The sequence below is a fragment of the Mixophyes fleayi genome, chromosome 10, assembly GCF_038048845.1.
Source record: "Mixophyes fleayi isolate aMixFle1 chromosome 10, aMixFle1.hap1, whole genome shotgun sequence".
Lineage (NCBI taxonomy): Eukaryota > Metazoa > Chordata > Amphibia > Anura > Limnodynastidae > Mixophyes > Mixophyes fleayi.
Genome location: NC_134411.1, coordinates 55,950,912 through 55,974,838, shown reverse-complemented (window position 1 = coordinate 55,974,838; position 23,927 = coordinate 55,950,912). Strand labels below are relative to the sequence as shown.

Genomic DNA, 23,927 nt, shown 5'->3' with positions numbered 1-23,927 from the left:
GTCAAGAGCACTCTCATCATCAACATTTATTTATATAGCGCCAGCAGATTCCGTAGCGCTTTACAATTGGGAACAAACATTAACAAGACAATACTGGGTAATACATACAGTGAGGTAAGAGAACCCTGCTCGAGAGCTTACAATCTCTGGAGCAGATTTTCATCCAGGATGACTCTGTACATTGCTGCATTCATCTTTCACTCTATCCTGACTAGTCTCCTAGTTCCTGCCGCTGAAAAAAATCCCCACAGCATGATGCTGCCACCACCATTCTTCACTGTAGCTATGGTATTGGCCTGGTGATGAGCAGTGCCTGGTTTCCTCCAAACATGACACCTGGCCTTCACGCCAAAGAGTTCAATTTTTGTCTCATCAAACCAGAGAATTTTGTTTCTCATGGTCTGAGAATCCTTCAGGTGCATTTTGGCAAACTTCAGGCGGCCTGCCATGTGCTTTTTACTAAGGAGTGGCTTTCATCTGGCCACTTTACCATACAAGCCTGATTGGTGGATTGCTGCAGAGAAGGATGTCCTTCTGGGAGGTTCTCCTCTCTCCACAGAGGAATGTTGTAGCTCTGACAGAGTGACCATCGGGTTCTTGGTCACCTCCCTGACTAGGGCCCTTCTCCCCCAATCACTCAGTTTAGACAGCCGACCAGCTCTGGTGGTTCCAAACTTCTACCATTTACGGATGATGGAGACCACTGTGCTCATTGGGACCTTCAAAGAAGCAGAAATTTTTCTGTACCCTTCCCCAGATTTGTGCCTCGAGACAATCCTGTCTCAGAGGTCTACAGACAATTCCTTTGACTTCATGCTTGGTTTGTGCTCTGACATAAGCTGTCAAGTGTGGGACATTATATAGACAGGTGTGTGTCTTTGCAAATCATGTCCAATCAACTGAATTTACCACAGGTGGACTCCAATTAAGCTGTAGGAACATCTCAAGGATGATCAGTGGAAACAGGATGCACAATTTTGAGCTTCATGACAAATACTGTGAATACTTATGTACATTTAATTTCTTAGTTTTTTATTTTTAATAAATTAGCAAAACTCTCAAAACCATCTTTTTTCACATCCAATTATGGAGTATTGTGTGTAGAATTTTGAGGGACAAAAAAGGAAATAATTCCATTTTGGAAAAGGGCTGTAATATAACAAAATGTGGAAAAAGTGAAGCGCTGTGAATACTTTCCAGATGCACTGTATACACGCATATATATATATTTATATATATATATATATATATATATATATATATATATATATATATATATATATATATTGTAACAACAAAGGGAGGCATTTATCTGACAAGATGCAGAGAAAACATGCAAGCAGAATAAAACATTGGCGCAGTTATGCACCTAGATTGAGGTTAAACCAGGTAAAGACTTATGTATAGTTTAAAGTTTGGTTAACTTACATGATTGGAAAGCTCCTTCATCTCAGCAAACAGACAGGGTGTGTCTGTTTGTGCAAACAGAGCCAGTAATAGGCGTTTCCTCTTAAAGAGAAGGTGGGTGTGTCACCTGTCCATCAAGCTAAGGCTGGTGGAGGAGTATCAGGTATAAAAGCTTGTTTGTATCATTTGTTCAGTGAGACCAACGCTGAGGAAGCTGGCTGGTCTTGAGAGAGATTGTCTATGTCTAGCTAGCGTTTAGGGTCTCCATATCTGCTGTGAAATTCATATGGTGTCAAATACATGTTAAACCATCCTGACAATAAAGCTGCATAAAAAGAAGTGGTTCGAGTGTGCTTCAGCAGTAGCGGGCTCTTGCCACAAGTGGTGTCAGGAGTGGGATGCTCCGGGAAGCAAGTTTCCGCTACCCAACCCACGCAGACGTCAACATGGAGGAATTACTGAGAATCCTCGTGAATGTGGCCGCTGCGCAGCAAGAGCAGCAAGCTCAGATGCTACGAGTCGCCGAGGCACAGGTGGAAAACACAAGGCTCTTAAGAGAAGAGTTAAGCCAGATGAAGCATGACAGAAATTAACCACCTGGTCCGGTTCTGCAGAAAATGTCACCAGCTGATAACGTAGAAGCATATCTGGTGTCTTTTGAGAGACTTGCAAAAAGGGCAAAATGGCCTCATAAAGATTGGGCTTAGAGACTGGCGCCATATCTGACTAGGGAAGCTCAGCGAGCTTATATGTATCTAGATGAGGACCGAGCATCTGATTATTTGTGTCTAAAGTCTGAGATATTGGCTCGCATTGGGGTTTCCGGGTAGGGCCGAGCCCAGCGCTATCACCAATGGCTGTCACTCACCGGACTGTGAGTGCTTCTTCCCGGACATTTAGGAACCGTGGCCGTCCTCCATCCTGAGGGTCTGCGCATGCGCAGCCCTTTCTAACCCTTCAGTGTATGTTCCTTTAACTTAATTGGCAGATCAGGCAACACTCCCTATATTAAGCACCTGTGGTCAATACCACGTTGCCTGATCTTGGAGTCTCATTCCCCATGAGCCTCTGAAGGTGTTCCTGTGTTTCCTCGTGTATTCAGCGCTGCTGATTCCTGTGGTTTCCAAACCACTTCTACCTCTGTGGTTTCCAAACCACTTCTACTACTGTGGTTCCCATACCACTTCTACCTTCCTGTGTATCATCGTGACTGTTAGCTGATTCCTATCCGCTGCCTCCGTGCACTACAGTCTTCAAGCCACTTCAACTCTATCATATATCATTGTGACTGTTAGCTGATTCCTATCTGCTGCCTCCGTGCACTACAGTCTTCAATCTACATCTACTCACCTGTGCATCATCGTGACTGTTAGCTGATTCCTATCCGCTGCCTCCGTGCACTACAGTCTTCAATCTGCAACTCGTCTGTGTTCCATCATGACTGTTAGCTGATTCCTATCCGCTGCCTCCGTGCACTACAGTCTTCAATCTGCAACTCGTCTGTGTTCCATCATGACTGTTAGCTGATTCCTATCCGCTGCCTCCGTGCACTACAGTCTGCAACCTGCAACTCGTCTGTGTTTCATTGTGACTGTTTGGCTGATTCCTATCCGCTGCCTTTGTGCGCTTCAGTCTTCAGCTCATCTCAACTCTCCCGTGTTTCCTCGAGACTGCTACTACTATTGCTATCCGCTACTCATCATCTCTGCTCTCCCGTGTGCCATCGTTACTGCACCTGCTGGTTGCTATTGGCTACCTCCGTGTGTCCGCAGACCCCTGCTGCCGCTTCTCCTCACCTCTACTCGTCCTTCAACTGCTGATCCACTCTCCATGCTTTCCTGTGTTCCCGCTGGTCTCTACCCGCCTGTCAGCATTGGATTCGTGTCTCATTACTTACCTCCCAGCTAGACCATCGCTATTCTTCAGGGTCCTCCAGGAGTCCAGTTCCACACTCTACTGATTCCTGTGTATTTTGTTTCCCTGCTGGTCTACCTACCTGTGCGCTGCACCTACTTGACTACCGCTTCACCCATCCAGGGACTTCGCATCCTGCCGGTCTCCTGCCGTTCAGGTATCTCTGCACTCCTGTCTGACAGCCTGCTTCTGAACCACGGTATGCATACTTCTCATTGACTGTGCTGGTGTATTGCATATCTTGCTGGACTGTGTTGGTTCTTCTCTGGAGTTTGCTATCCGCTGAGTCTACTGCCATCATTGACTGTGTTATCTTGTGCCGGATTACCTCAAGAGACTTTCTATTATTACAGTGCTGTTCAGTCATTTATATATTGTGCATATTATTGTGGATCAAGTTTAAGGTGTCCGTGTATCTCCTGTGTTGCAGTCTCTCCCCGTGCTCCTCCTCACATATATATTCAGTGGTACAACTTGCTAGAGGCAGACCACTGATCCCTGTTCCCTGTGTCACTTGTTCCAGTATCCTTTCACATAGCAGTGGTACAACTTGCTAACGCAGACCACTGACTACCTTCACGTGTCCTTTGTCCATACAGTTCCTCGTGTATTATTACCTCCATATTACCAGTGCTGCTAGTCATAGACTTTCCTGAGCATCTCATCATCTGCTATTTCCTGTTCCGTGATCACCCTGCTACCAGAGTACCATAATACCACCTATATTGCTCTGGTAAGCCTATCACCTGGTGATCCCTGGGTAAAGACTCCTAGTGCCCGTGACAGTAAGATCAGGCCATGACAGACCCAGATACGGAACCTACAGCCAAGGAGATGCTGCAGCATCTGGTCAGCCGTGTGGAGCAACAGGATGCTCGCCAACAGCTGTTACTTCAATGTTACCAATTGTTAACCTCCCAAGGAACATCTGGACAGACTATTACAGCTAATATGGAAGCTCCTGTGCTTTCCTCCGTTTCCCCAGTGCCATCCCAGGTGTCTACAGCTTCCACGCTTCACCTGCCTACTCCGTCAAAGTACGATGGAGACCCCAAAACTTGTAGGGGTTTCCTTAACCAATGCTCAGTTCATTTTGAGCTCCAACCTCAAAATTTTTCTACCCATCGTTCCAGAGTGGCCTATCTTATCTCATTGTTTTCTGGACAAGCTCTGGCTTGGGCCTCCCCTCTGTGGGAGAGAAATGATCCAATACTACAAGATAGTGCCAAATTCATTTCTACGTTCCGAAGTGTGTTCGATGAACCAGGTCGTGTGACCTCCGCTGCTTCCAGCATTCTTCGTTTACGACAAGGTCCTCATACAGTAGGCCAGTACGTCATTCAATTTAGGATCCTAGCCTCTGAACTTCAGTGGAACACTGAAGCATTAATTGCCGCCTTCTGGCAGGGACTCTCCGATAAAATTAAAGATGCACTGACTACCCAAGAGCTTCCTTCGTCACTAGAAGATTTGATCTCTCTTTGCCATCGTGTAGACATGAGATTTCGTGAAAGAGAATCTGAGAAAACAACTGCTGTTAAAGCACCTCTTCGTTCAACCCCTCAATTTCGTCCAGCTTCACCTTCTGTGATTCCCATGGAGATAGGACGTTCCAAATTATCTTTAGAAGAGAGGAAACAAAGAGTTAAGAATAGACTCTGTATCTATTGTGCTGATTCCACACATATGCTCAGCTCTTGCCCTAAGAAATCGGGAAATGCCAGGCCCTAACTAGTTCTGGAGAGGTGAAGTTAGGGTCCCTGGAGTCCTCTCCATCTTCTAGGAAATTAAAAGTCTGTGCTTTTGATGTTACGATTTTCTTTGCTACCAAATCCTTTGAGTCACAGGCATTGATTGATTCTGGAGCAGCAAGAAATTTCATTTCTAAATCCCTAGTGAATCAATGGTCTCTACCAGTGATTACTTTAAAAACACCGATTACTGTGACTGCTATAGATGGATCACGTCTCATCAATGGTCTCATCACCCAGAGTACGTCTCCAGTAACTCTTCAGATTGGTGTGCTGCACCATGAAGAAATTTCGTTTTTAATTCTTCCAGTTACGACAAGTCCGATTGTCTTAGGCCTTCCATGGCTTCAGTGTCACTCTCCCCAGATTGACTGGCGCACTCCTCAAGTTACGTCTTGGGGAGCTGAATGTCATCATCGTTGCCTTTCCCAAGTTATTCCTCTTAGAGTACAGCAATCTTCCATCTCATCTTCCTCACCGGGACTCCCTCCTCAGTATGCTTCATTTGCCGATGTGTTTGATAAAGCTCAGTCTGAACGTCTTCCTCCTCATCGTTCTTGGGATTGTCCGATCGACCTTCTACCTGGCAAGACTCCTCCCAGGGGTCGGGTCTATCCACTTTCTTTACCTGAAACTCAAGCCACATCTGAGTACATACAGGAGAATCTCCAGCGAGGGTTTATTCGACCTTCCACCTCTCCCGCTGGAGCCGGGTTCTTCTTCGTTAAAAAGAAGGATGGATCACTACGCCCCTGCATAGATTTTCGTGGACTCAACGCCATTACTATCAAGAATCGGTATCCCATTCCGCTGATCACTGAGCTATTCGATCGCATCAAGGGAGCTCGGATCTTTACTAAGTTGGATCTTCGTGGTGCCTACAATTTAATTAGAATCCGTTTCGGTGACGAATGGAAGACAGCGTTCAACACCAGAGATGGGCATTACGAGTATCTAGTAATGCCTTTCGGGTTGTGCAATGTCCCCGCTGTTTTCCAAGGCTTCATCAATGAGATCTTTCGGGACTTATTATATGTATGTGTCGTTGTCTACCTGGACGACATATTGATCTTTTCACAGGACCTGCCTTCTCATCACCAACATGTGGCAGAGGTCCTCTCCAGACTACGGAAAAATTCATTGTTCTGTAAATTAGAAAAATGTTCATTCGAGTTGCCCCAGATTCCATTCTTGGGGTATATAGTTTCCGGAGTTGGCCTGAAGATGGATCCAGATAAGGTGAATGCTGTATTACATTGGCCCCAGCCAACTACTCTTCGTGCTATCCAGCGTTTTTTAGGTTTTGCCAATTACTATAGACGCTTCATTCAAGACTTTTCATCCATTGCATCTCCTATTGTGGCCCTGACTCGTAAAGGGGCCAATACTAAGCAATGGTCATCTGAGGCTCTCCAAGCCTTTCAAATTCTCAAAGAGTCCTTCTCCTCTGCTCCCATTCTTCGACAGCCTGATGTGACACTTCCCTTCTTCCTAGAAGTAGATGCCTCTAATGTGGGCTTAGGAGCCATTCTCTCCCAACGCTCGGAGCAACAAAAATTCCATCCTTGTGCCTTTTACTCTCGGGGTCTCCTGCCTGCAGAGAAAAATTATACAATCGGGGACAAGGAGTTGCTGGCTATCAAAGCTGCATTAGAGGAGTGGAGATACTTATTGGAAGGAGCTCGCCATCCGGTGACGATTTTCACGGATCATAAGAACCTGTCATATCTACAGTCTGCTCAATGCTTGAACCCTCGTCAAGCAAGATGGTCTCTTTTCTTTTCCCGTTTTGAATTAATTATAACCTTCAAACCAGCTGCTAAGAACAAAAAAGCTGACGCTCTATCTCGAGCTTTTGTGACGTCCTCTGACGTTGAAGAGGTTCCCAACCATGCTATTCTAGACCCCAAATGTATCTCGCTGGCTGCTTCGTCCACCAAAATGCTACCATTTGGGAAGACCCTCGTGCCTCCTACTCTGAGGAGGAAAATCCTTTCGTGGTTCCATGCCTCTCGTTTTTCTGGACACGCCGGTGAACACAAGACCCTTGAGATTCTCTCTCGAAGTTACTGGTGGCCTTCAATGAGGAGAGACGTCAAAGAGTTTATTGCTTCCTGTGATTTATGTTCTCAGTTCAAATCCTCCCGCAGAACTCCAGCAGGGTTGCTGCGACCACTACCCATTCCGTCCAAGCCTTGGACCCATATTAGTATGGATTTCGTTACTGATTTGCCACCTAGTAAGAATTATAATACTATTTGGGTAGTGGTAGACAGATTTTCGAAGATGGCTCATTTTGTCCCTTTGTCTGGTTTGCCTTCCTCGTCTACTCTGGCTGAACATTTCATTAAAGAAATCTTTCGTATCCATGGATGTCCGTCTGAGATTGTGTCAGATAGAGGAGTACAATTCGTTTCCAGATTCTGGCGGGCCCTTTGTAAAACCTTGGGCATACGATTAGCACTCTCATCTTCTTACCATCCGCAATCTAACGGACAAACTGAACGGGTCAATCAAGATCTCGAGACCTTTATAAGGATGTTCTCATCAGCCAATCAAGACAACTGGGTAGAATTGCTTCCTTGGGCTGAATTCGCCCATAACAACATGTACCATGAGTCATCATCCAAAACTCCATTCTTTGTGGTCTACGGTCACCATCCGTCTTTTCCGGAATTTCCTGCCCTCCCTCCCACCCAAGTTCCTGCTGTGGAGACTGCTTGTCAGACCTTCAAAAATATCTGGTCTCAGGTCAAAACCTGTTTAAAGAAGACATCTAACAAATATAAGTCTTTCGCAGATAAGAAGAGGCGGGCTATTCCACCACTAAAAATTGGAGATCGTGTCTGGTTATCTACCAAAAATATTCGTTTGAAGGTTCCATCTATGAAATTCGCTCCTCGTTTTATTGGTCCATATAGGATCATTCAAGTAATCAATCCAGTGTGTGTTAAACTTCTTCTTCCTAAGAATCTTCGGATTTCCAATGCCTTCCATGTGTCCTTGCTCAAACCTCTCATCATCAACCGTTTCTCGACTCCTCCTTCAGCACCTCAGTCAGTTCAAGTTCATCAGGAGGAGGATTTCGAGATTACTGAGGTATTGGATGCAAAAATTTCGCGAGGAGTTCTCCGTTTCCTCGTTCATTGGAAGGGCTTTGGTCCTGAAGAGCGTTCATGGATCAAAGCTGAAGATCTTAATGCTCCAGCTCTTCTGAAGAAGTTTTATTCCAAAAATCCGGACAAGCCCGGTTCCAGGCGTTCTGTGCCCACCTTTAAAAGGGGGGGTACTGTCACTCACCGGACTGTGAGTGCTTCTTCCCGGACATTTAGGAACCGTGGCCGTCCTCCATCCTGAGGGTCTGCGCATGCGCAGCCCTTTCTAACCCTTCAGTGTATGTTCCTTTAACTTAATTGGCAGATCAGGCAACACTCCCTATATTAAGCACCTGTGGTCAATACCACGTTGCCTGATCTTGGAGTCTCATTCCCCATGAGCCTCTGAAGGTGTTCCTGTGTTTCCTCGTGTATTCAGCGCTGCTGATTCCTGTGGTTTCCAAACCACTTCTACCTCTGTGGTTTCCAAACCACTTCTACTACTGTGGTTCCCATACCACTTCTACCTTCCTGTGTATCATCGTGACTGTTAGCTGATTCCTATCCGCTGCCTCCGTGCACTACAGTCTTCAAGCCACTTCAACTCTATCATATATCATTGTGACTGTTAGCTGATTCCTATCTGCTGCCTCCGTGCACTACAGTCTTCAATCTACATCTACTCACCTGTGCATCATCGTGACTGTTAGCTGATTCCTATCCGCTGCCTCCGTGCACTACAGTCTTCAATCTGCAACTCGTCTGTGTTCCATCATGACTGTTAGCTGATTCCTATCCGCTGCCTCCGTGCACTACAGTCTTCAATCTGCAACTCGTCTGTGTTCCATCATGACTGTTAGCTGATTCCTATCCGCTGCCTCCGTGCACTACAGTCTTCAATCTGCAACTCGTCTGTGTTCCATCATGACTGTTAGCTGATTCCTATCCGCTGCCTCCGTGCACTACAGTCTGCAACCTGCAACTCGTCTGTGTTTCATCGTGACTGTTTGGCTGATTCCTATCCGCTGCCTTTGTGCGCTTCAGTCTTCAGCTCATCTCAACTCTCCCGTGTTTCCTCGAGACTGCTACTACTATTGCTATCCGCTACTCTCCGTGATCATCAGTTCCAGCTCAACTCTGCTCTCCCGTGTGCCATCGTTACTGCACCTGCTGGTTGCTATTGGCTACCTCCGTGTGTCCGCAGACCCCTGCTGCCGCTTCTCCTCACCTCTACTCGTCCTTCAACTGCTGATCCACTCTCCATGCTTTCCTGTGTTCCCGCTGGTCTCTACCCGCCTGTCAGCATTGGATTCGTGTCTCATTACTTACCTCCCAGCTAGACCATCGCTATTCTTCAGGGTCCTCCAGGAGTCCAGTTCCACACTCTACTGATTCCTGTGTATTCGTTTCCCTGCTGGTCTACCTACCTGTGCGCTGCACCTACTTGACTACCGCTTCACCCATCCAGGGACTTCGCATCCTGCCGGCCTCCTGCCGTTCAGGTATCTCTGCACTCCTGTCTCGACAGCCTGCTTCTGAACCACGGTATGCATACTTCTCATTGACTGTGCTGGTGTATTGCATATCTTGCTGGACTGTGTTGGTTCTTCTCTGGAGTTTGCTATCCGCTGAGTCTACTGCCATCATTGACTGTGTTATCTTGTGCCGGATTACCTCAAGAGACTTTCTATTATTACAGTGCTGTTCAGTCATTTATATATTGTGCATATTATTGTGGATCAAGTTTAAGGTGTCCGTGTATCTCCTGTGTTGCAGTCTCTCCCCGTGCTCCTCCTCACATATATATTCAGTGGTACAACTTGCTAGAGGCAGACCACTGATCCCTGTTCCCTGTGTCACTTGTTCCAGTATCCTTTCACATAGCAGTGGTACAACTTGCTAACGCAGACCACTGACTACCTTCACGTGTCCTTTGTCCATACAGTTCCTCGTGTATTATTACCTCCATATTACCAGTGCTGCTAGTCATAGACTTTCCTGGGCATCTCATCATCTGCTATTTCCTGTTCCGTGATCACCCTGCTACCAGAGTACCATAATACCACCTATATTGCTCTGGTAAGCCTATCACCTGGTGATCCCTGGGTAAAGACTCCTAGTGCCCGTGACAATGGCGCTATGATAAAGAAAAACCGGTCAGAGAGCAAGTGGCTGAGCTTTCTAAAATTTTAAAGAAATGGTTGCAGCCTGAGGAGAATTCGCCTTCTCGGATTATTGAAGTTCTGGCGATAGACCCCTGCATCCGGGGGCTGAACCGCGATTTGCAAAGGTGGGTGCTGCAATCAGACCCATAAACTTATGAAGAGCTTGCCACAGTGGTAGAAAGGTTTTGTGCGCTACAGCAAATGACTAAAGAACCTGCATTCGTGCCAAAGCAGCTGCCACGCCAAAAGCCAGGTTTGACAATCCTTGCTACAGGGCCCAATGGCAAAACTGCTACGGACAGGGGGCCAGGTGCAAAGCTGTCTAATCTGAAGTGTTTGTAATGTGGTGAGCCAGGCCACTTTAAGGCAGAGTGTCCTAAACTACAGGAACCCATGGACTGTTCCGTGGCACATATTGGGCCTGCTTTTCCAAGCTGTTTTACCATGAGTCCCACATCAGGAAGTCCTTGTTTGTTCCGGGTGACTGTGCTAATCAACCAAAACCTTGTTCTGGCCTTGGTTGACTCGGGGAGTGAACTCTCATTGGTTTCCAGCTCTGCCTTACCCGAAACCATAACTTCTCGGTTGCCCAAGGTGAAGGTTCTTTGCGTACATGGCACGACAGAGGAGTATGAAAGAACAACACTACCAGTCACACTCAAAGACAAAACCGTTATGGTGGTAGCTGCCATAGCACCTAAACTCCCATATCCACTCATTTTGGAGTGAAACTTCCCACTGTTTAATGAGGTCCTCGGTGAGCGGATCCGGCCGGACCTGCTGGCAACTGATGCAACAGTCGGAAGCCCGGTCTTAAGGGAACCGCCTAAGAATCCACAATATCTGGACATCGATCTGTGGGAACCGCCAAACCGGAATGCCATCCTGGGAGTCACAGCGGGAGTTCCACAAAAGCATCCACCTACGGAGAAACATGGACAGTCCAAACTAGCACTGGTCGGTGATGTCGCAGATGAGCCCATCCCGCCTGTCAGTGAGGATACAGACTGGTCCGCAATACCAATTTTGCTTCCTCTGCAGGAATTTGCACGGGATAAACTTAACGATGCCACTTTGGAACATGCCTTTAAAAGTGTGACTAAGGTAAATGGGGTAGCGAAAGCTGCCCAGCCTGCAGAAGGTATACCATATTTTATTGTCAAAAATAATTTCCTGTATAAAGTTGCTATTGTACAGGGTGAAAAAGTAGAACAATTAGTGGTTCCACAGGTACATGTACCCCTAGTGTTAAAAGCAGCGCACACACATATCTGTGGGGGAAACCTGGGGGAGGATAAAACACGGGAACGAGTTCTGCTTAGGTTTTACTGGCCCGGGGTACATACGGCAGTGAAAAAGTATTGCCGGTCCTGTCCCATTTGTCAGAGAACCTGTCCCAAACCCATTTACAGGGCACCTCTCATTCCAATACCAATAGTACAAGTTGCTTATGAACGGATAGCCATGACCTTGTGGGGCCACTGGAAAAATCTGCACGTGGGCACCAATATATACTAGTGGTGCTTGACTATGCAACCAGGTATCCAGAGGCAATTCCCCTACGAAACATAAGGTCCAGCACCATAGCTAGAAAACTTGTATTGATGTTTACACGCTTGGGAATACCCAAAGAAATTCTCACAGACCAGGGTACTCCATTCATGTCTAAACTGATGAAGGACAGTTGCTAGGGGTTACGGCGCTTCATACCTCCGTGCACCATCCACAAAACAGATGGCTTGGTGGAACACTTTAACCACACATTAAAGCACATGCTCAGGAAAGCAGTGGCTCAAAAGAAAAAAGATTGGGACACTCTTATTCCCTATTTGATGTTTGCCATCCGTGAGGTACCTCAAGCTTCAACAGGGTTTAGTCCCTTTGAGTTATTGTTTGGGAGACAGCCCAGGGGTATCTTGGATATGTTAAAAGAAGGGTGGGAGCAGCAAGGTCGCAGGAGCCAAATCTGGTACAATTTGTGTCCCAAATGTATGAGAGGCTAGGAAAGATAGGGCCCATTGTGCAGCAACATGTAAAAGAGGCTCAGGTACGACAAGAAAAGTTATGACAAAAGTGCTGTTGTTCGATCTTTTAAGCCTGGGGACAAGGTCCTTGTCCTGGTTCCTACCCAGGGAAGCAAACTTTTCGCCCATTGGCAGGGGCCATATGAAGTTCTAGAGGCTGTCGGTCCTGTCAATTACAGAGTCCGCCAGTTAAGTAGAACAAGGGAGGAGCAAATATATCATGTTAACCTCCTTAAACTTGGCATGATGACGAAACCTCTCCTCAGGTAGTGAATACTGCCATTGAAAAGTCCCATAGAGCCAGCATTGTCTGTTAAGCAGAGACAACAGACTGAAGAAATGATTCGCCGGAACAGGGATGTCTTTTCTTCCCTCCCTGGGCGTACTACCTTAATCGAACACAACATTGTAACTCCGCCAGGAGTCATTGTAAAGCAGAAGCCGTATCGTATTCCAGAAGCCAGACGGGTGGATGTGAGAAAGGAGATCAAGAAGATACTCCAGTTAGACGTTATTGAAGAGTCCACTAGTGAGTGGAATAATCCCATTGTGCTTGTTCCGAAACCCAATGGGACAATTAGGTTCTGCAATTACTTTAGGCACCTAAACAGTATGGCGCAGTTTGATGCCTATCCAATGCCACGTGTGGATGAACTAGTGGAAAATATGCGCTCCTCGCGAAGTCCGCGTCCCCCTACTTGGAGACGTTAGGGGGAGGGATAAGTAACAAAGGGAGGCATTTATCTGACAAGATGCAGAGAAAACATACAAGCAGAATAAAACATTGGCGCAGTTATGCACCTAGATTGAGGTTAAACCAGGTAAAGACTTATGTATAGTTTAAAGTTTGGTTAACTTACATGATTGGAAAGTTCCTTCCTCTCAGCAAACAGACAGAATGTGTCTGTTTGTGCAAACAGAGCCAGTAATAGGCATTTCCTCTTAAAGAGAAGGTGAGTGTGTCACCTGTCCATCAAGCTAAAGCTGGGGGAGGAGTATCAGGTATAAAAGCTTGTTTGTATCATTTGTTCAGTGAGACCAACGCTGGGGAAGCTGGCTGGTCTTGAGAGAGATTGTCTATGTCTAGCTAGCGTTTACGGTCTCCATATCTGCTGTGAAATTCATATGGTGTCAAATACATTTTAAACCATCCTGACAATAAAGCTGCATAAAAAGAAGTGGTTCGCGTGTGCTTCAGCAGTATAAGCTCTTGCTACAATATATATATATATATATATATATATATATATATATATATATATATATATTGTTATGCACGTTTTGTCGCTATCCAATAACGATTGTCAAATATCGATTTGTTTTTCCAAAGCCCAAATATTTATTCTCAAAAAGTAGCAGAATAATTCAAGCAAAATAATAATAAGTACAGCCGTTACATATCGCAGGCGCCCTGGATCCAGTGAACAGTCATTCGGGTCTGAAGTCTGTGGTCAAAGAAGACTGCTCACTAGATGAAGAGCTCCTGCTTATATGCAGTCAGAAATACAGTAAAACAATGCAGATGATGTGGCTTGCTTCTATTGGTCCAGGTTTCAGGATGGTCCAGGATGTTGCAGATCATAGGCCAGTTCAAACCAAAATATCCAAAGGCGGGGGTCATCTCTCCAGGGGATGTGCTCCGACTTTCCCGCCAAGAATCCAGTCTCAACTAGTCTATTAGCATTTTATAGTCAGTATTACCTTAAACATTTATTCCCTAACATCGCTAACTAGAGTATGCAATGTGCGATCTCTTCTGCTCAACTGCTGATGAATAGGGGATTAAAATGATACCAGACATGACACATTTCCTTTAACCTGAACCATATGTTTTACTAACATGCATATAACTTATAATATTAAACATGAATACTACTATAATTCGACATAAATAACTATGTGTTGCAACTACAATTAATGTGTACTATTTACAAATGTGTGCGTTTGTGTGAATGTGTGTAAAAGTGTAAAAACTGTTACTGCCACGTGTTGCGGCTGGGTACGCCCTTCCACACTGTAGCATGCTCTACGCATAATTTCAGACAAAGACAACCAAGTTTGCTCGATATTAATTGAAATGACTTTATCCAGTTTGCTGACTTCTACAGCTCCACCATTTGATAGTGTAATAGATTATCACAAAATCACAGTTTCAAGTTCAGGATTGTACAACACTTCTTCATAGACCATGATCTCGGTATCCCTCACCACCATTTCAGTCTTGTTCTCAGTGTTTCCCCCAGAAGACTGTTTTCCATACTTCAACACAGTAGGAACACATTTGACACATAAAATAATTGCTAAGATGACACCAAGTATAAGGAGAAGGAGCTTACCTACATTGGCAACCATTTCCTGTACCCACTCCTCCAGACCAGAGAACCATTTTACAGGGTTCAACCATGAGAATCAACCTGCCACCTTTTCCCCGACCTCATATAACGAAGAATTATAGTTCCTTCGAAATTCCCATTAAAGTTGCAGAATTTCATCCATCTTCCGGTCTATAATTTCCTTGGGGTCATCTGTATTATTGGTGATGTACGTGCAACATTTGACACCAAACTGGGTGGCCAAAGTCACACATTATCCACCAGTAATAGAGGTGAGATAATTCAGTACCAACCTATGTTGCACCAACTCCTTCTTGTACGCTTGTAGCTCCCTTCCTGTATACCTGAAAGTGTCATCATACATCTCGGTGATATTGTCTATCAATTTAGCTAGGTCTTGAATATATTTGAAATTTGAAGTTCCCCGAGCGGTCCTGGTGAGATCTAGAGCAACCATAACTTGAAAACCAGAGGTTTCACTAATCAATTTTGTAGCTATGGGTTCCTCACCAGGAATCATATTTCTCTTGCCACGGTGTTCGTACTATGTGTGTATGTATGGTGGGGATGTGGTCTTGTGAATACCAACCATTTCTTCATGAGTAATAGTCATGATTTCAGGAACCAGTTTAGCTAAGAAACACAGACCCTTGGAACTCGGAGTCACCCAGCCCAGGAATAAGCTTTTCTCCCACAAACAAAGTACACATCATCAGGGAGAACATAATGAACAGTATGCCCTTTAATTATATCACATAAGGTTTTGACGAAACTACCCATGCCTAGTATCTCCGTTTGTTCAAGACACGTGTCAGCATGGATGACATTCTTACAATTACCTATAGAGACCTTCCCAATGGATACTTTCTTATGTTTGGTTACACGCCCTAATTTATGGTGTCCGTCAACATTCCTGCCTATTGGTGACCTTGTAAGACTCCCTCCTACCAGATCCCACCTCTGTCTTCCATCCTCCTTCACAAAAATAGTGTCTTATAAAAAGTAAAAACAAGAAAAATCCTGGAACAAAAGAAAAACAAAAATTGCCACGCTGGAAAGATAGTTTTGGGGTAACGTCTCTGGCTCAGGTGTCTTGACTGCAGGCTTTAGGTCTCCCGGAACAGGTTTACGAGTGACAGATCGGTGTTGTCAGTCTCAGTATCTTGCACTTTCTCCAGGTTACTGACTTTCCTGCAGTGGGTGGAATGGACCCAAGTGTCTCTCTCTGCAACCTTCAGTGATGTAGTACTGGTCAGCAGCACTTGCTACGGGCCTTCCCAACGGTCTGTTAAACAACCTGAGCGTAAGAAATTGCGGATCGTAACATAGCCCCTAGGTGAAACATCATGACAGTTCGTTTCTGGCATACCAGGTGACAGCATTTTTAGTTTTTGTTGTTGTTGCTTTAGCTGTCTGCTCATTTTTATGAGATATTGCACAGTCACTTCATTATTACACTTCAAGTCGTCTTGTGGACTCACGATCAAATGAGGTTGTCGGCCGAACAGTATCTCAAAGGGGGACAGATTAAGAGGAGGTCTGGGAGTGGTTTGGATGCTATGGAGGACTAGTGGCAAAGCCTCAGGCCACGCCAACCCAGTTTCAGCCATTACCTCAACAAGCTTGTTCTTCATAGTACCGTTTACTCTTTCCACCTTACCATCGGCTTGTGTTCGGTAAGGGGTGTGAAGTCTGCTACTGATTCCCATGAACTTACACATGTTCTGGAAGATATCACCAGTAAAGTGGGTACCCCTATCACTTTCTATGATTTTAGGGATACCGAACCTACACACAAACTCTTGTACAATTTTCTTTGCAGTAAACACAGCAGTATTAGTGGCTGCCGGATATGCTTCTACCCAACCAGAAAACACATCAATACATACTAACACATACTTTAGATTCCTGCAAGGTGGTAATTGGATATAGTCAATTTGTATTACCTGAAAAGGTCCGTCTGTAGGAGGGATGTGGGAAGGCTCAGTTGGAATAGTTTTCCCGACACAAATTCATGCATCTATACCTTGAGAAAATTGTTTGATACTGCAAAACAGCTGTATATTTTCTATTTACTATCTCCTTTGGTGTGTACTGCTAGTGAAACAGACAATGAAGCCTACTAAAACTAAACTTTTGGGAAAAATTACACTGCAGAGTATAAAGTGGACAGAGCAGAGGTACTATTTTACATATTTATAAATACAGACACTCCATTTTTTAGCATGATACAATATATGGTAATGTAACTGAAACAGTGCAATTTTCACTATAACACACATGACGTAATAAAATGAAGAAATTTGCAGATACCTTTGATTTTTTTAGCTGCTCTTTGGAAAAAGTTTTGTTCATTATAAATCTTTCCATCCTTGGTATCCTGCAGAACAAAATAAAAAGGAAGAAAATGATAAGAAAAACAACCTGCAACAAAACTTACCAAAAACAAAACAAAACAAAAAACACTCTACAATGTAAGTATTTATCGATTACACTTGCACAAAAACCATATAATACTGTTTTAATCCTCCATGACCATCTAGGCTGGTGCCCAAGCACATCCATCATTCTAATAAGGACAAACATGGTTAGTATTAATTGAAACATTGCATTTGAAGCCAGAAAAGAACCTACAATGGTCTGCACTTTGTTTGTGTATGTTTAGATCTAAGTCTCAACAATAGCCATATCTTTGTCCTAATTATAACTACTCCTATTCCATATATCTTCCACCCTTTCTGTGAAATTAATACAAGTAAATCTTGCTTATACTAAATTTTAGTTCCGTAATCCCCCTACAATTTAAAAGTGTTCTAGAAATCCGCTTATTCCCTCTCTGAATTCTAATAATACAGTTGACATATTTTAATGTTTCTATTATATCACTTCTATCTCTTCTCTCCTCTAAGCTGCACATGTTCAGCTCTTAAAGTGTTTCTTGATGCGGTTTGCTATGCAGCCTGTTCACCATTTTAATAGCCATTAAATGTACACAGAACTCAAAGCAAGGTCTTACCAGTGACCTATAAAGTGATAATATTAGTCAGACCTTGATCCTTTCCACTATATTTTAGCAAAATCTAAGGATTTTGAGTTTGTGAACTATATTTATTGTGGCATTGCTAATATTTGTCTCGAGTACAGCTTATTGTGGCATTGCTAATATTTGTCTCGAGTACAGCTGGTTGCCAGTTAACAGCAACCAACTTCCTTGTCCTTGTCTTGTATTGCTGATTTCTAGCCTGTTGTTAGGCAGCAGCAGCTGCTTATAAAATTAATAGATAATTAGGCTAGTCAGTCCTTATTAGCCCCTCTTGAAATAAAAATCCTTTCTGTTGACCACCTGTGATGGTGATTTATTTCTGCCAGTGCTAGTGTGCTGTTTGATATTATGACCTGATTTGTGAACCAGACTGTACATTGGATTTCGGTTTTCTCCTGCCCCTGACCATTGTCTGTTTCTGGATATGCACTTTACCTCTTCCTGCCCTGACCTTGAACTGTTAACAGGATTTTGCACAATCTGTGTTACTGATTTATTCTTTTGAATGCAGCCAGCCCTGACATTAACTTGTCTTTTGATCACACTTTTGTACTCAACCTGCCCTGACCTTAGGCCTGTAGTTTGGGCTTACCCTGCTAACCAATGCGATTGGTTAAAAAGTTTGGTTAATGGTGCTGCAAGTGCTACTATGTTCAGCAGAGTCCAGACTGAAATGAATGACCATTAAAATAAATAGAAAAGCGCCATACATCTCACAGCATAACCACACCTCTAAAATCCTTAACCAGTCTCAGCATTAGACAGTCTGGGCTGGATACCACTACAGCAGGGAAACAAGCATGTGGCCCTACTGTCATACCAGAACCAGCCCAAGCTGTTCAGCGTGGGCCCAGGAGGGTCAAAAGCCACTCACAGGTGACAATTGAGGGAATACACTTGTGATTGGCCATGTGGCTGCCGACCCTCCCGTTCATATTAAGTCACAATAATTCAGTGCCAGGCATTCAAGTGCAGCAAATCTTGTCACTTTAAATGTTTTTATTATTTTAAACTCCGCGGAATATTAAGAAAGAAAAATTCCCTCGGAAATACACAGAGAAAGGAGATTTAACTTTTTAAATGAAGTGGAAAAAAAGAGTTTTCAATGACTTGACATTTTTTACACATTAGGGGGTGGGGTCCTATAGATCCCTTACCATTTTACTGAGATTCAGTGTGGTGGCGAGTTCCCGAACTTTATCATTAGCCTGACACCCTGTTATACACAGCCTATTTAACGTTAAATATAAATTATATAAAATCCCGCAGCGCTCCAGTCAACTGCAGCCTAAATTATTCTAACGTAAATCATACACCAACTTACATACATGTGACACAAAAGAAAAATAGCTTTTAAAGAATAATTCAAGCGTTCTGTGCATCTTATCAAGATCTAAAAATATTTGAACAATAAAAAAATACTTATATTGTTTTCCTCAGAAAGGAAAAAAACAGAAAATAGTACGATATTAGTGACATAAGACAAAAATAAACTTTTCCATATAATATTCCATCAGTGTATAAGTGAGTCCCTCGTATTATTCAAATAATAATTTTTCCAATGAAGTCTCTACTCAAGTGGGGCCCCTAGTGCCACACTTCTTACTAGAAATTTTCTTTCTGTCCCATCTATAGGAGGTTCTCTTCTCTTAATTTTTTGGTCTGAAAGCTCTTCCTTAATTTTTTACCATATGGCGTGAGTGCCTGGATCACTTATAAATAACTTCTTTGTGACTGGATCATGTAGAAATTATTTATTGTAGAAATGTGTTTCAATTAGTGGTGCAGACACCAATGTATGTAATTGCAAATGCACTTATCGTGTTACATTGGGATGTGTTTTGTATGGAAGTTCATTATTTGGGTTTGTAACTTTGTTAGAGGAAGTCTGTTTTGCTGATAGCAGGAAATGCTAAATTAGTATTTTTATGTGAAGTGACAAACACCTGTTTAGCCTATAATCCCAGCAGTTGGCCACTGCCTTTCTGTCTGATGTGGCTGCTCAGATAATGCAAGCATCAAGTTTTAGCATATAACAGAGTACTGTAAATATTGTTAGCTTTGCAATGCATGTAAATCCATGTTTGGAAAAACATATCGTATCCTGATACTAAAAATAGCTCAGAAGTTGCAGAACCATTTCGGACTAGGGGACAGGCTTATCCTCTGCCAGGAGTTATGTCAGAACTGTATAAAAAGTGAGCTGTTTCAGCATGTAATGTATCTTGTACCATCTATACTTCTGGAAAGATAGCTAGTAGCACAGACTGGCGTGTGAACTGTCCTTGTTAGGACTACTTGAGCTAATAAACCATCTTTTGCTTCAAGAACCTGCTTTAATGACTACTTACCCTGCTGTAAATTCCTGTGACCTACAGATTAGACCCAAATCTAATCCGTTCTCCGGTTGATCTGAGGTGGACCCAGCATTCCAGTGCCAACATTTTGCCCGCTACCTGCAGCTATGGCCAGTGTGATAGGCCAGGGGAAAACCATCCACAGCAACCCTGATTTGAAGGCAAGAGGTCAGGTATACAAACCCAGGTGTACCAGCAAGGGGGTACCCTAGCAGCGAGAGTTACCCAGAAGGAAGCGGTTCTAGGTGCTGGTGTAGGAGCCTAGTGGTGGCAGCAGGCTCCTCCTATTGCGGCAGAAGGAGTGTATTTGGGATAAAGAAAGGGGACGGTGGCAAAGTAAGCCCAGCTGGTTCCCAGCGACAGCAGACAGGGTGGCATAGGCATCCCATCCTCAACATGATTATAAGCAGAGAAAGAAGGAAGAAAATGCAACTAGCATGATACCATTTAAAATCTTCATATATAGTTTAATAGATACTAACATAATACAAAACATTAAAACATATACAAAGAAACTGATATATACAGTCATTCCTACTGGAATGAATGCAAAGACAACAGCAGTATGTATAAGATGTTTCCACAATAGCCCTGGGGTCACAGGTACACTGTAGGTGTCTTGAATATTTAGTGATGTTAATAGCCGGAAAGGAGGGCCTTTACAAAAAGAGTGAAGGCGTCTACAATAAAACACTATTTACCAACATGTTTCGACTTGGCCGTCTTTTTCAAGGTGAAAAGGACCGGCAAGTCGAAACATGTTGGTATATATTATATGGAAAAGTTTATTTTTGTCTGAATGTCACTTGATGCGATATAGATCACTGAATTATTTCAAGTGTGTAAACAATATCACACTATTTTCTGTTTTGTTCCTATTTATTTTGTCATAACATTTGAAAACAATGAGTAGAGAAGCTCTACAGACCCACTAGCAACAGAAAAACAAGATAAGTATTTTCTTATTGTTCAGATATATTTAGATCTTGATAAGGGGCCTGATTCACTAAGGGAAGTTAAGTAAAAGTTAAAGCCTATTTAACATTATTGAACACCACTGTATAAACTTTTTTACTTTTTGAAATAAAGAATAATAATTATTAATAATGATAAAAAATTACATTTCTCTTTCTACTCACTAATATGTTACTTCTAACGCCAGGGTTAAAAATTCAAATATGCACAAAACATTACTTGTAGATGTCACAATAAATATCCTTCAGAGCATTAATTTCGGTCTGAATTATTATAAAGGCTAACACTTAAAACATCTTTCCTTACTAATATTTTTTTTCCAATTAAATCATGTCTTCTGAATGACCATATTACATATTTTATTTAGGGAAATTACTTACCAGTTTTAAGATACTGTGCTCTGTCTTATTTTTTCTCGGTGTTGTATGAACTTTAAACATAAATAGAAAAAGGACAATTTTACTTCCCACTATTGTTAAAAAACAGCTTTATGTAGCAGTTTCCTCAAAGTGTTACCACATATCTTTAAACGTTTTAGAATTCTACCATTTTTACAGTTTTTGTTAAAATGTATGCAGTTTAATGTCTCAATGTACTCTGAAATTAAAGCATAATACAAATAAACAATTGAAGACAAAAATTAAATCATAAAATAATGTTATTTAATAACATTTAATCTAAATGTTTGACTCTAGCTACCTTTTGCAGATATAACAAGTGAACACACTAATTGCATTCATTCTACAATGGACATCAAATATTGTTGGGACGTTCTTTCCAATTCTATTGCAGATGTTCCCACAAATGTGTTGCACTTGTAGTTTTCGTTGCTTTCACACTTCTGTCCAGTTCATCGCAAACCAGCTCAATGGAGTTCAAGGCTACAGGCCATTTCATGATTTGAAGCCTACCATCTTGTTTTTTTTCCTTCTGCTATAGCTTGGAGGTGTTTTCGGGTCATTATCATACTGTAAGATGAACCCCTAACCAAGTAGACGTAGACCAGAGGGTATTGCATGGAGCTAGAAAATGCTATGCTAGGTCTTTTGGTTCAGGATGCAAGTCACTCAGTGCAGATCGCCAACTGTGTATCCAGCAAAAGAATTGCATGGAGCTAGAAAATGCTGTGGTAGGCCTTTTGGTTCAGGGTGCGAGTCTGTGCAAGTTGCCGACTGTGGATCCAGTAAATGAGTCCCAGACCATTACGCTTCCTCCTCCATGTTTGACAGTTGGTGTCACACAATGAAGAACCAACCTTTCGCCTACTCAACGGCTTGCAAAGCTCCCATCTTATGAACTGAAGATTTAAAAGTTTGAATGATTGGTCCATAAGACCTTCTTCCAGTCTTCAGTAGTCCACTGGCGGTGCTTCATGGCCCAAGTCTCTTTTTCTTATTTTGTCATGTTAGCAATGATTTTCTTACTGTCCCTCGACCTGTCAATAGTGCAGCTTGAAGTTCATAGTTGAAACTGAAACTTATCCTGTGAGCGGCCGATCACGCATGCTGTTGACTCCCAGAAACTTGTCTTCTGATTCTGTTGTTGCACTCAGAAACTTGTCTTCTGATTCTGTTGTTGCTTTGAGTCTGCCTGTCAGAGTTTCCTCTTGTTTTCAAGAGCCTTTTGGTGGTGTAGGAAACTGTAGCGACACCTTAGCTTTCTTTGCAATTTCTCTAAAAAAAGACCTACAATCTTAGGGGTTTTAATGGTTTGTCTATCTTCCTTTGTTAATTGCCCTTCACGCACCATTCTGATAGCAATATACTACTTCCTGCAGTAAAATATTGTCCTAATAATTCTTCAGATGTTGTAATAACAGTCTGTTCCAACACTGCTTTTATACAGACAGGGGTTTTGTAATCAAGCAATCAACAAAAGTTAGGACACCTATAGGACTTGTTTGCATCAAATTTCAAGGATTAATGTACTTCCATTGCTGCAGAACAACTGTATGTTGTTAACCTCTTATTTGTTCCCTGAAAAAGGCCTTTTTGCATAGCTCTGAAATTTACATTATTTCAATGAAAACTGGATAAATGGGGGTGTTCTCAAAATGTTTGTCAAGTAATGTATATATATTATAAATATCCATCTCAACACTTCCAAAGGTGCCAAAAAATCAAGTGCACATTTATATTTTAAACACTTTTTCAGAAACTACTGATTTGAATGGAACCTTGCTCAATGAACAATAGCAAACATCCTTGAATATATATAGTTCAGAACTGTGGACCCACACATCCTAAAATAAATACAACTTAACATATTCAGTACCCTTATCACACTGGACAGCATTGTGCTCATCTCCCTTTATAGCCCTCTCCTGTAAGGACTCAGTTTAGTTTGTGCTAAGCAGTACAGGGCTTGTTTTTTTAACTGGGCCTTTTTATCTTTATTTATTTAAAATTTATTTTTACTCTTACTTTTAACATTGTTTTCTGGAGCTCTCCAGCGGTCTCTGATGTCCGTGGCCGCGGATTCTACAGGGCACAGCACAGACAGCTGTACACTGCTAGAAGCAGGCAATGGGAGTCACCAAAGAGGACCTTGGCTGCTGCCTCCGCTTTCGGAGGAGCCGGCCTCAGTCGCTACAGACTCAGACCTATAGTCTGTCGTTACTAGGAAACAGGATAGGAGCACCGGAGGAGCGGCAGATGGTACATACATTAAAGTGTTGGAAGAAGGGTGTTTAGAAAGTTGCATTGGGCCCAGGAATGCCTGCATCTGTTAGTAGAGGCAGCAGTTAGGTTCCTTAAGTGGCTGGGTCAGGTAGGGATTATTGCAGTAGTTTGCTCCAACCTGTTTTTGGTTCTAAAACCTAGCAGTTCAATCAGGTCAATTCTGAACCTCTAACATTTGTACA

The 23,927-nt window shown here is 43.0% G+C and overlaps 1 protein-coding gene across 5 annotated transcripts in view; it reads right to left on the bottom strand.

The window, feature by feature from the left end:
- VRK3 (VRK serine/threonine kinase 3) overlaps positions 1-23,927 on the bottom strand; it is a 140,891-nt gene that overhangs the window by 90,140 nt on the left and 26,824 nt on the right. For all 5 annotated transcript variants that reach the window (XM_075188798.1, XM_075188802.1, XM_075188799.1 and 2 more), the window contains exons 6-7: positions 21,445-21,494; positions 17,003-17,069 (exon numbers count right to left, since the gene is read on the bottom strand). In XM_075188798.1, coding sequence (XP_075044899.1) covers positions 17,003-17,069; positions 21,445-21,494 — 117 coding nt within the window. The remainder of the gene's footprint in view (positions 1-17,002; positions 17,070-21,444; positions 21,495-23,927) is intronic.